This window comes from Aulonocara stuartgranti (assembly GCF_965226115.1).
Source record: "Aulonocara stuartgranti genome assembly, chromosome: 5".
NCBI classification, from domain to species: Eukaryota; Metazoa; Chordata; class Actinopteri; order Cichliformes; family Cichlidae; genus Aulonocara; species Aulonocara stuartgranti.
Window position 1 is genome coordinate 27,533,927 of NC_138943.1, and position 12,241 is coordinate 27,546,167.

The 12,241-nt window shown below is 41.1% G+C and overlaps 1 protein-coding gene across 16 annotated transcripts in view; it reads left to right on the plus strand.

Annotated features, from left to right (window-relative positions):
• The window catches only part of celf4 (CUGBP, Elav-like family member 4), a 91,359-nt gene that overhangs the window by 69,692 nt on the left and 9,426 nt on the right, over positions 1–12,241 (plus strand). The window contains exons 4-12 of one of the 16 annotated variants that reach the window (XM_082532290.1): positions 3,217–3,345; positions 4,290–4,369; positions 6,492–6,632; positions 6,985–7,123; positions 8,369–8,521; positions 8,859–8,969; positions 10,315–10,380; positions 10,753–10,833; positions 12,036–12,179. In XM_082532290.1, coding sequence (XP_082388416.1) covers positions 3,217–3,345; positions 4,290–4,369; positions 6,492–6,632; positions 6,985–7,123; positions 8,369–8,521; positions 8,859–8,969; positions 10,315–10,380; positions 10,753–10,833; positions 12,036–12,179 — 1,044 coding nt within the window. Of the gene's footprint in view, positions 1–3,216; positions 3,346–4,289; positions 4,370–6,491; positions 6,633–6,984; positions 7,124–8,368; positions 8,522–8,858; positions 8,970–10,314; positions 10,381–10,752; positions 10,834–11,892; positions 12,180–12,241 lie in introns of those variants that run through there. The other 15 variants (XM_082532302.1, XM_082532299.1, XM_082532298.1 and 12 more) reach the window with 15 other exon arrangements.

The window sequence follows — 12,241 nt, forward strand, 5'->3', positions numbered from 1 at the left end:
ATAAATATGGTGGAGGCTTTTTGCCAAAGAAGAGGCCAGCAGTTAATATATGCAAATGGATTATTGCTACGTGCTCATAAATGAGAATTAGACCCATAAATGCATTAGGTGTTGGCCGTGAGAAATGATAAAGTATTTTTCCTGACGCTTTACCTGCTGTAACCTTATACAGAAAGTAGGTATGCTGCTTCGAAGGTCTTAGCAAAGCTTTTCTTTAGCCATGGGAAAAATATGCGCATAGCCTCCCACATTCATACAGCTGTCTCCTGGATTCAGCATAATCTTTGACTTATGCATATTACTTCCTACTTCTGTATAATAATAATGACAATACATATGTTGTTCTTTGGGGGGGAAGGGGGGGGGGAAGGAAAAGTTCACTGGCAAGACTAGGGAACTGACCTTAGTTAAATTTTAATCATGTTCTGACCTGAGGAAAGGCACACCCACACAGCTGCCTTCTCTCATATCTGACACCTGTGACAGGCGCACTTCCTTGCCTATAGGTTGTAATTTTAAATGACTGATTCAATGGGGGAAAAAAATGTCAGACTGATGTGACAAGCAAGACCCATGCATTGTCACACTGTCATTGTGAGTTTCTATCTTGTCGTGCCATTTCATATCTGACAAAAACATCTGATGAAACAGCTACTAGGATGCTGCTTACAGGATGTTGTCTCACCACACATTATGCATTCACATTTATTTACACATAACATTTAATACAAGATGATTATCACTTGGTGGCTTATTTTCTGTAGAATCTGCACAAATAACATTCAACATGGTAGATTTTTCAGATCATTCATATTCTGGTTTGAAAATTACGACATGTTGTGGAATCCTCGGGAGGACCGAGGGACTTGGTGAAATTTCCTTCCACAATGGAACTGAAGAGTATGACTCCTGGTGGATGGGGTGCAGGAGGCAGTCATAAATAAATAAACAAAACCATTTAATTTGCCACAAATACCTCGCTCTAGAAGAGACCACTGTTGCTTCACAGTAGAAAGCAGTGACTGCTCAGAATCCTGAGTGGTGCTTCGTGTTGCTTTCTTTTATTTCCATGTCATATGGATGTCTCAGCAGTGCTGGTTTGCCTTTGTGAGACATTGCTACAGCATAGAAATCATTCAAAAACTAACCAAAAACCAACAAAAATAAAACAAGACTAGCTGAAATGATTTTCTGAACTTGCGTCGGACCCTCTTTACTAAGCATTTATGCATGAAAACATCTTTGCTTTTATTTTCCAATTCTTCCCCCTGACAAATACCGTCTGTATGAAAATAATTAACAAAGACTACAACTAATGAACACTAAACTAAAGCAAAGCCATTCTGGAAACCAAGTGAAACTAAACCGAATTGAAAACAAAAACAAGTAATGAGAAAACACAAAACCATAAAAGCTCTGCAACCAGCCTCCGTGATGATCTGCTGTACGCCCGTTGCTCGTTACAAGTCCCCATCATCTCTTAATACTGGTGGCCTGGGCAGTGTGAGAGGAAGCATAAGCTGGACTAGCTGGCCAGCTCGCTTGGTAACTCCTGTTAATCTTCTCTCAACTGTCACTCTGCCAGAGTTATGTTTACAGTTTCATTCCCTGACTGTTTTTCCTGCTGAATGAAATTTAAAAAAAAACCACCAAATCTCTGGGCAGCACTATTTCTTCTCACGCTTGAGTGAGGGAATTGCTGCTACACTGACTCACTATCCCTTCTTGAGGTACAAAGTGGTATTATATGAAAGTAACTTTAGTCAAATATCTCATCATCGCAACATAAGGGATGTTAAAGATGAAGCTGCCAGGCAGGAGGATAAGAGGAAGCCCTCAGATGAGGTTCATAGATATGGTGAAGGAGGACGTGAAGTGGGTTGGTTTGGCACAGGAGGATGCTAGGGATAGGATGAGACGGAGGTAGGAAGGAAGGAACAGCCAAAAGAAGAAGAAGATAATCTCTCTACAAAGACATCTTCTACATAACATCATAGCTATTAATACTCCATATTCTGTTTAGTGTTATTTGCACTACCTGTTTTTGTCAAGGAAGTGCAAAGCAAGATGAAACAGATGAAGTCCAGAAATATAAAAAAAGATACAGAGCAGAAAATAGCTTATTTTCTCAGTATAAATGTAGGGAAAATATTACCTAGCAACAGCGTTCATAAAACTTGGAGAACATCTTTCCTTGGCATCTTTTATGACCTGGCTCATAAGCTCCAACATAAATCGGAGATTGACTCCACACTGCTTTTTTTTTCTTTTTTAGAAACATGGGCTTTATTTTAATTTACTAAATATTTTTAGCTAAAAACGACACCAACACCCAAGAGAGAGCATGACAGTGTCTGGTCTCCCTGCCACACCTTGTCAGGTATTAGCAATTAAATCCAGGGCAACAGAAACTTTCGCGCTACCGCTGCATAAGGAGTTGAGGTTGCAGAGGGGGCGTGACACGTGAAACCAGCAGCATAGCCAACTTATACAGTGGCAAACATTTACCACAGACACTGCATGTGTCACGCAAGCTGCACTGAATGTGATGAGAGAGAACATTGTTGTTAGCATCAGACATACTGTGCCATGGGGTAGTCATATTCCCAAAGGACAGAGACTCCACAGAAAAGGGCTTCCTCGCCTTGATTATGGTGCCCTGCAAATATGCAATGGGCAGCTGGTTAAACAGTAAACAGTATTAATACATTTTAAAGTGAATATGCAGAAACAGCTGTGCACCTCAAATAGACTGCATACTAAATAATAACATAATACACCAACCAGCTAGTCCATTTAAAATGCACATTACAGACTTTCAGCTCAGGAACAGCATTGAATTAGAAATACACTAGGACTGCAGCATTAGATTACATTACATAATAATTTTTTCTAGCATTATGAACTTTTTGTGAACTGTTATTCTACTATAACTTTCTCTTTTTGGCGTGTAGCTTCAACTCAGTTGTTTTTAACACAAATAAAGTTGAATTTCTAATGAAACTTAATCAAGCAGATTTTCAAGTTTGAAAATTGTTGCAATTGACTATATCACAAAACAAAACTGCATCTGATATTTGACCTGGTGCTTGTGTATCTAAGGCTTAGCAAAAATGCCTCCGTCTAAGCGACACAGCACGTCTCTTTGTAGAATACCAAAAAGCATCTCCTGATCTCCTGATCTCCTGATCGTGACCTATTCCTTTTTCCTTTTAGAAGACAGAAAGCTTTTTGTGGGCATGCTCAACAAGCAACAGTCAGAAGATGATGTGCGGCGCCTTTTCGAGTCCTTCGGCAGCATCGAGGAATGCACCATCCTCAGAGGTCCCGACGGAAACAGCAAAGGTGAGTTTATAGCTGTTTATGACTTTGAGCCGGCAGACTTTTTTCACAGGCTACTGCACAGAAATGATTTGGCCTTTCAAAGTTGGTGACTTTGCAAAGTTCTTCTTAAAACACTCCGCGCTGAGTGATGTCAAAGCGGGCTATTTCACAATCATCAGAGGAGTCGTTACATAAGAATACTGGAGATTCAGTAAATTTCAACAGTAAATGCCATTTGAAAGCTTTCGCCCAAAGGGACGAGAGATACAAACCAGCAGCTCTTTACAGATGAACCCCATTAACCTCGTGAGTCAACCTACAAGGCTCTGATAAAGAAAAAAAAAATAAGTCACCCTCCTTATTAACCATCGGGCTTCATGTCATGCCAGAAAAATGCCCCTTTTTAAATGTTGTCAGAGTGCTACACAAGTTCACCGCATGAAGTTCATCAGTGGGCTTAGCAGCTAATCAATGAAACTCGATGATAACTAAGCCTGATGATTACAGTGGGCTTGATCATTCTGATTCCTCCGTGAAGCTCCATTAACAAGGCTTCATCAGCCAGCTTACTCAGCTAAGTGGGCTTTAGCTCAATAATTACTGAGAACTTGATCACTCAAATTTATCAACGGCGCTTGTCAATAGTAAGCGACACCAAAACGCTGTATCCTCGAAGTCGTTAATGACGCCAGATTGGCACATTTAGTCTGCTGAGCTTCGATCAACATTGATGTAGCAATCCGCAGCAAAGGAGGCTTTCTTCACTAAATATTTGTTACTGTAGAAAATTTATCCCAGGTGGGAAAAAAAGGAGGGGGGGGGGACTGTCTGCTTGTTGTATTGTTACTATAAATGCTTTGTTGTGATACTGTATGATATACTTCTCAGGAAACTTTTTTTTCCCTTTGTTCTCACGATCTCATTATCCCCTTACTCAGGTTCTCCTCTCTCTCGTTCTCTTTAAGGCTGTGCGTTTGTAAAATACTCCTCTCATGCTGAAGCTCAGGCAGCCATCGGTGCACTACACGGGAGCCAGACAATGCCTGTGAGTAACTGCGTGCGTGCATGTAGGTGTGTGAGAGAGGTGAGTCACACAGGGAGATGACTCAAATACTGCTTATATTCCTTATAAATTTAACTCGGGCTGGAGTTTATCAGTCCCAGTGAGGAAATTTGTCCTTAGGGCTATTCGATCTTTCCATCTCAGTTGAGCCATTTTTTACACTTTTTTTTTCCTGGGTTGAAAGATGAATCTATGAATCTATGTCATGAGATTTCTCAAATATTAGACCCATAGAGGAAATATTTTTCAAGTTACAGCGTCCTCTAAAGAAGAGGTGATCATATGCACAATATTTGCTTAAATTATAGTCAGTGGATTAGGACTACTGGGAAATGTTGTATACCTATAATTTTGGTAGGCACAGTTGTTATTTTTGTTTTTTGCAGCAGTTTTTATCTGTCATCCTGTTCTGCTGTTTAAAAAGAAATAGCTGCTAAAAACTGCTAAACATTCACATATTTAAAAAAAAGTTCAGCCTGGGACAGATGTAGTTACATTTTTCACTAAATTTACAAAGGCAGCACATTTAAATAATTATCAATTGCTTTGAACTTTGAAGAAACTGCTGATCTGCTGGGATTTTCCAGCACAATCATCTCTAGAGTTTAAAGAGAATGGTCTGGAAAAAGGGAAAATATCCAGTACTGATGTCAGAGGTCAAGGGAAAATGGCCAGAGTGCTACGAGCTGAAAAGGCAACAGTAACTCAGAGAGCATCTCTGAATGCAGAACATGTTGAACCGCAAAGCAGGTGGGTCTACAGCAGCAGCAGAAGAAGACCACACCAGGTGCCACCCCTGTCAGCTAAGAATAGAAAACTGAGGCTATAAATCACACAGGCTCAATTTCTCGGGACGCTTTGGGTCCCTTAGTACAAACTGTGCATTGTTTAAATGCCAGAGCCCTCTTGAGTATTGTTACTGAGCGTATCCATCCCCTGATGTCGACAGTGTACACATCCTCTGGTCAGTTCGCTACCTTGAACCTCCAGTGCAAGCAAAATAAACAAACTAAGGCATGTAGCCCTCGAATAAACCATTTGGATCTTATTAGCATCTGAAATCTCAAACATTCTTCATGGATACGGTGCATTTATATGGGTAATTTGCATATGTGGTGTTTCGTACACTAGGAAGATATTTTACATTGCAGCTTACTGTGCTGCATTACATCAGCTACAATAGTACCTACAACCTGCAATGGGCTGGCAGTAAAAGTTTGAAGAGTGGCTCATTAAAGGAGTCCAACAGGCATTTCTGAATTTATCTGAAGCACCAATTACATTTTCACATTGTTCATATTTTATTCATTGTACCTGTTATATCTCTATAGCTTACAGTGCAATGAGAGTGAGCTCACATTGCCTACCACTGATGAAAACGTTTGTTTGATTGGACAGTCAAAACTAAGAGCTATGAAAAAGAATTTGTTTACATGAGCCAAATTCAGAGTGCATAGCGATGTGTTCACCTGCACATGTACATGTATGTATTTAGTACTGGTAATATTTTTTTACAGGTTTCAGGGGAAAATAGTCAAGATCTGTCTTGATGTTTTGCTTTTTTGTTGTTGTGTGTTTGTTGCTGTATCTGACAAAAATCCCATAGAATACTCCCAAATCTGGCAGATTCCACACAAATTATCCAGCTGTTCCCACAAGCACAATGGTGGAGATAAAGTATTGCTGAGCAGCTTTGTGAAACCACTCAACTTGTGAGTTATGATTTAGGCAAAAAAGTACGATTTTGCCCTTCTGTAAAAGTGGCACTTTTTTCATAAATATTTAAATTGCTCTAATAATTGGAATATATTCATAACGGAAGCCTTGCAACAGGAAATTATGAAAATGTAAAAATATTACATGAGAATGTAAGGTTGACTTAACATGGAATGTCCCTTTTAGTTATAACCCATCAGGACTTTTTGGGGAAAATGGGCACCAGTTAAAGCTCTGGGGGCCATTGCCTTGGCCAGAGATTTAAAACAGTATGTGTGTATGTGTGCTAATGCAAGCTTATGTCAGACGTCTATCGAACCACATTAACATGTACTTCCTGGCGTGTGTGTGTGTGTGTATGTGTGTGGGTGGATGGGTGGGTGCACAGGGGGCCTCATCCAGTCTGGTGGTAAAGTTCGCCGACACGGATAAGGAGCGCACCATACGCCGCATGCAGCAGATGGCTGGTCAGATGGGCATCTTCAACCCTATGGCCCTGCAGTTTGGAGCCTATGGAGCCTACGCTCAGGCAAGATGCCCCACAGAACTCCTTTTTTTATCCACAGTTATTTATTCAGTGAGCCACAGAGATTAAACAGAGCGCTCGAGCTTAGCTCAAATTTAAATTTGAAAAGGCAAAAGAAGAAGCAAAAGTCATCAAGTCAAATGTTAATTTAAAAAAAAAAAAAATTAAAGGATAGATGTTCTATAAAGTTTAATACATGGTTTTCACCTCCTAATATGCTGTTTCCCATCTCTGTAGCAGCATTTCTGCTATAGCTCTACTTCTTATGCTTTTTTTGTCTTGCTTTGCTTAGCTCAGACTCACAGGTCTTTACTTTTATTACTTTCTGCTTTCCCTTCTTCTTCACCACCTGAAGGTGCAGCAGCAAGCAGCACTGATGGCATCTGTAGGCCAAGGAGGCTACCTCAGTCCAATGGCAGCCTTTGCTGCTGCCCAGATGCAGCACATGGCCACCATCAATGGCCTCCCCGGAGCACCGCTGACTCCCACGTCAGGTAACTGGTTTAAGGTCAATTGTTAAAGTACCTATCAGAGTTTTTTCAGAAAGTGCATCTACCACAGTGCATGCATTGTGGATTATACTTCTATACATAAATATACATGAGCACAAGCTAGCATTAATGTTCCAGAGGGGGGCTGACAGCAGACAATCTGGTGTCACTGGAAGCCAAGAACCCAAATCTGAAACCCTAAACCTTCCATCTGTGCACATGAGACTTTTGACTTTTATGAGCACTCAGTGCTACTGAGTGCTCATAAAAGTCATAAAAGTCTTTACAGGTCATAAAGGTCATCTTAAGGTTAAGTACATACAACATAAAATAAATCAATAAAATTGAATAACCATATCCATCAAAGAAATACATCAGGTTGATTCTTTAGTCTAAACACCTGGTTACTGTGGTTACAGATTTACTCAAACACTAAAACTGGCTCAGGGGGTTGGGAAGCGCATCTGCAACCGGAAGGTCGCTGGTTCGATCCCTGGGTTCTCTGTCCTGGTCGTTGTGTCCTTGGGCAAGACACTTTACCCTACCGCCTACTGGTGTTGGCCAGAGGGGCCGATGGCACGATATGGCTTTCCTTGAAAAGCGCTATATAAATGCAATCCATAAATTGGCTGACTGAAGTGTTAACATGGCCCTACAACATAATATATCTGCACTGCATGACACAACAGTCTGGATAAAAGGATTTTTTTTTTTGTTTATTCACTTCCATCATGCCGTCTAAAGCGAAGACATTAAAATAAGATGTGGAAAATCGAATATAAGTATGAGATCCTTTTGAAAACAGCAGCACCAGCTGTTTAATAAAGTGTAATATTAATGACTAAAAATAGTTTATTCTTTTAAGACCCGACTCTAAGACTGCAGTGGAAATAAGATACAGCCGAAAGGAAGAAAATGCATGTTTCTGGATACACCCAAGGAATGTAAAAGAAGATCATTCTGGGAACACATAATTAGCAATCATTTGATATCAACACAGTATTCACTAGTCTCAGAAAATACGTCTGAGGGTCACATCTAATGGCTGTTGTTTCACTGTAAGGGCCATACTTGGACAAGAAATCAGCCCTGACATTTAGTGTCTTCACCGGCCCACTGGACCGGCCCTCCTGACATTTGCAAGAGTTACTAGGTGGCCAGTCAAAGTAAAACTTTTCCATAATGTCCTCGGGGTGGAAAAATTGCATTGTTTCTCTCCGTCTCTGTCTGTCTGCCCCATGGCTGCAGGTGGCAGTACTCCACCAGGCATCAGCGCCCCCACAGTGACCAGCATCCCATCTCCAATTAGTGTAAATGGTTTTACTGGCATGCCGCCCCCGCAGGCAAATGGACAGCCCCCCGCAGAAGCAGTTTTTACCAACGGGATACACCATTATCCTGGTAAATATGATCATCTCAGAGACAAACGCACACACACACACACACACACACAAAAATTCAAATGTTAAAGTATGATTTTTTTCAATGTAGACACACGTCCACTGTAAAGCAGCCATCAACAGGAAAAGCGTGCATGATGTTGGCTTACACACTAGGATAGCCTTTAAGCATGTTCATGGGGGGTGAGGCCAGACGAATGTAGTCCACAGAAAGCAAGCAAGTTGAGGCGATTATCGTTTGGCAAAGGCGTTCGGGCTGCCGGAGTCTAACTATGCGCTTGTGTCATGAGCCGTGGTTAGTACCTTATTGGATGTGTTTGGTTGTCTTGTCTCCCCAGTGTTGCAGGAGGTGGTTTTTAGAGAGGACTCAGAGAAAAACGGCTTGGGCGTGGCTCCGCGGAGTTGTTTTGGGGTTCAGGGTGGCTGCTTCCTCTCATCTCTCTCCGAAGGTAGCGCTCTTTCCCTCCCACCCTCATCCCTCATCCCTTTTCTTTCTGAGCTCAGGGACAGGAAGATATCATTTCAAAGCCATTGGGACCAAACATTCTTTCTTTTTACATTTAAAACATTTTAAAAAGAAGGAAAGAAAGAGGGAAAATTCAAGTTTGTGAGTGAACAGTAAAGATTTATATTGCTTCAAATATCTGAAATATTTTCTGCTCTGTAATATGCTCTGAAAAAGACTCTGACTTCGTGTTTCCAGACACTGTCATAAAGAAAAGTTCTTTGCAGTGTATACAAATACAAATCATCTTGTTAGAATAAACCTATCCCTGTGGCTGCTACATTCACAAACTTGCAATTCCCCTGGCAAAATGTATCACAGTGTTACAAAGGATGATAATAACACAGACAGCTGAATTATTTTTGAACAGGATTTCACCTGGTTTTTTTTTTTTTTTTTAAAGGTTCTTTGAGCCCATAACTCTTCTTCTTTTCTTCTGGCTATCTGTTGCTGTTTTTCCAGTGTTACTGCGTGCTCGGTGTTACTTTGGTTTTAAAGGATACTGGCGTTATCAGTGTGTACATGTTTATCAGTGTGTGTGTGTGTGTATATGTGTGTGTGTGTGTGTTCTCAGTGGTGTATTTATTGTGCATGCGTTGTACGCACGGGTGTGTAGCATTAAGGTGCGGCACAGTGCCGGCGGTAGTTCAGATGCAGGGAGAGTTTGCTGTAGATCTGTGAACATGTGAAGTGAAAGCAGCAGGCGTATCCACTGTTACGTGCGTTGTGCTCGTCCTGTTGTTGTACATGTGAAAAATAAATGTGTTTCTTGTTTTTTTTTTTAGGTTTTCTGTGATAGGCACAAGTTTAGGTACATTTTTTTCTTTGTTGTGGTGACAGTGGAGCCATGTGTTGTTGGTTGTTTTCTTTTTTGTTTTGTGTGTGTGTGTGTTGGTCTTAACTGTGGTTTATCAAAGTTTTGCTTTCCTGCTTTTCTTAAAAAAAGAAGAAGAAGAAAACTTTTGAAATGCTTTGGGGGAAACTTTTAAGTATAAGGGTCTGGAAAAAGAGAAGGGAGAGGTTCAGAATTCAGTTCCTCACACACCGAAGTGAAGTGAGTTGACTCCACGCTGTTCGGCTCGCTAACCTTTCTGCTTTTTCTTCTCTCCATCGCTCTCCTCCTTCTCATCCCTGCTATATATTACTCTCTCCTTCCTCCGTGCCCTCTCCTCCATCTACATTCTCCCTCTGTCTCGCTCCCCCTACACACACACCTCCATCCATCTGTGCTCCCCCACCACCACCACCTCCTCCTCTTTTTTCTTCTCTTCTCTGTGTCTCTGTTGAAGCAGCTCAAAGTCCCACTGCAGCTGATCCTCTCCAGCAGGCTTACACAGGAGTCCAGCAGTATGCAGGTCTGTCTGTCACTCTCACTGCACCAATGATATGTGTGTCTGCATATGTATGCGTGTGTGTGTGTGTGTGTGTGTGTGTGTGTGTGTGTGTGTACAGTAGGAAGGGAGGCCAGACTACGGAAAACAGGACAAGGATAAGCATACCTTTGTTCGAAATTAAAATTTTGATATTGTAACATTAAGTGTTTCAGTCTCACTCCATCAGTTTGTTCTCTGCACCGCGTCGGGTGTGCAACACGTTAGACTCTATTGTGCGCTATCTGATCGATTGCCTGCTGTGCCCCTGCATATATCACATTGTTTATATGTATACAAGTGTGCGCTCTAGTCATGACTGTTATCTGATCCGCGGTGTGTGTTTGTGTGTGTCAGCAGCCTACCCCGCTGCATACGGCCAGATCAGCCAAGCCTTCCCCCACCCTCCACCTATCATCCCACAGCAGCAGCGAGAAGGTAACGCTCACGCACGGCATGCTCCTGAAATACTCATACACGCTGGCGGGGTGATTTGAAATGTTGCCAGTCAGTTTTTACGAAAAGTACAAATATTCAGCAGTGTTTTGGGGTGTTTTTGTTTACCTGATACAAAACAGCTTTTTTATTATTGGTGCTTTTTGGTTCGGTAATATAAAAAAAACAGAGGACAGAGTTGAGAATGAGTCAAAGAAAAAGAAAAAGAAGAATATTACTGAGCATCTCAAACTCAGCTGTAAGCCTTCTCATGAACCGAATGACCGCCAAGCTCAACACCCATGCCTGGGACCTTACTGCCCTCTTGTGGAAGTTAAGATAAAAATTGCAGATGATTTCACAGCTGTGGCAACCCAGAGGCCATATTTTAAGCATTTGGGAGTCATATAGTAAGGGGTGCCATAAAATTATCAGTATGAAGGTTGTTAGTTTTCATGATACTTAACATTCAGCAATCACCTGACAACTTAAGGTTATCATTCAACTGTGACTGAAGCCTTGGAGAAAACTGCTCTACACTTTTTATGGGTTTTATTCGTGTTTCATTTTTGCAACTCTGGAACCTTAAAACTAGGCAAATATTAAGAAACACATTTAAGGAAAAAAAATTTTAATGTGAAACTGGGCATAAAGATGGTCTGATGCAGAAAACTGGAACATTTATTTTGTGTTTTTCACTCTGATGCATTTTAAATTCTAGTTTAGTCAAAACAACAATCCAAACATGCGAGATTAACTACCACATAGGACCGACACAGCTAGAAAACAAAGAAAACTGATGAAATTACGCAATCAAATGTTGAAATGTTCATCTTGATTGGTTTCTGTGAGAGCTTATGTTAAAAAAAAATGTAGCTCTTTTCTAAAATAACCAACATTATTCTATTTTTGGCAGAAAATTAAGTTTATACATCATTTATAAGAAGCTGTCAGAGGCAACTGACTTTCACTGCCTTTTAGCCCACTTTGACTAACAATGTGCTCTTCTACCCTCTTTATCTTTTACTTTACACTTTAAATAATTTCTTACTGTCATCACAGAGTTTTCTCCTCTCGTGGTCTGCCTTTCCCATTCTTACTCCCCGTCTCTTTCCTTGACCCTTTTCTCTGACCTTTGCCTTTTTATCTCTCTCTCTCTCCCTCCCCCTCTCTTCTCTCGCCTTTCTCCGTTTCTTTCCATGCAGGACCGGAAGGCTGCAACCTGTTCATCTACCACCTCCCTCAGGAGTTTGGAGATGGAGAGCTGATGCAGATGTTCCTGCCATTCGGTAATGTCATCTCCTCCAAAGTGTTTGTGGATCGGGCGACAAACCAAAGTAAATGCTTTGGTGGGTAAAAATGAACAAAACCAAACGATTATTGGTTATTTATTCCTGATTATTATTATTCT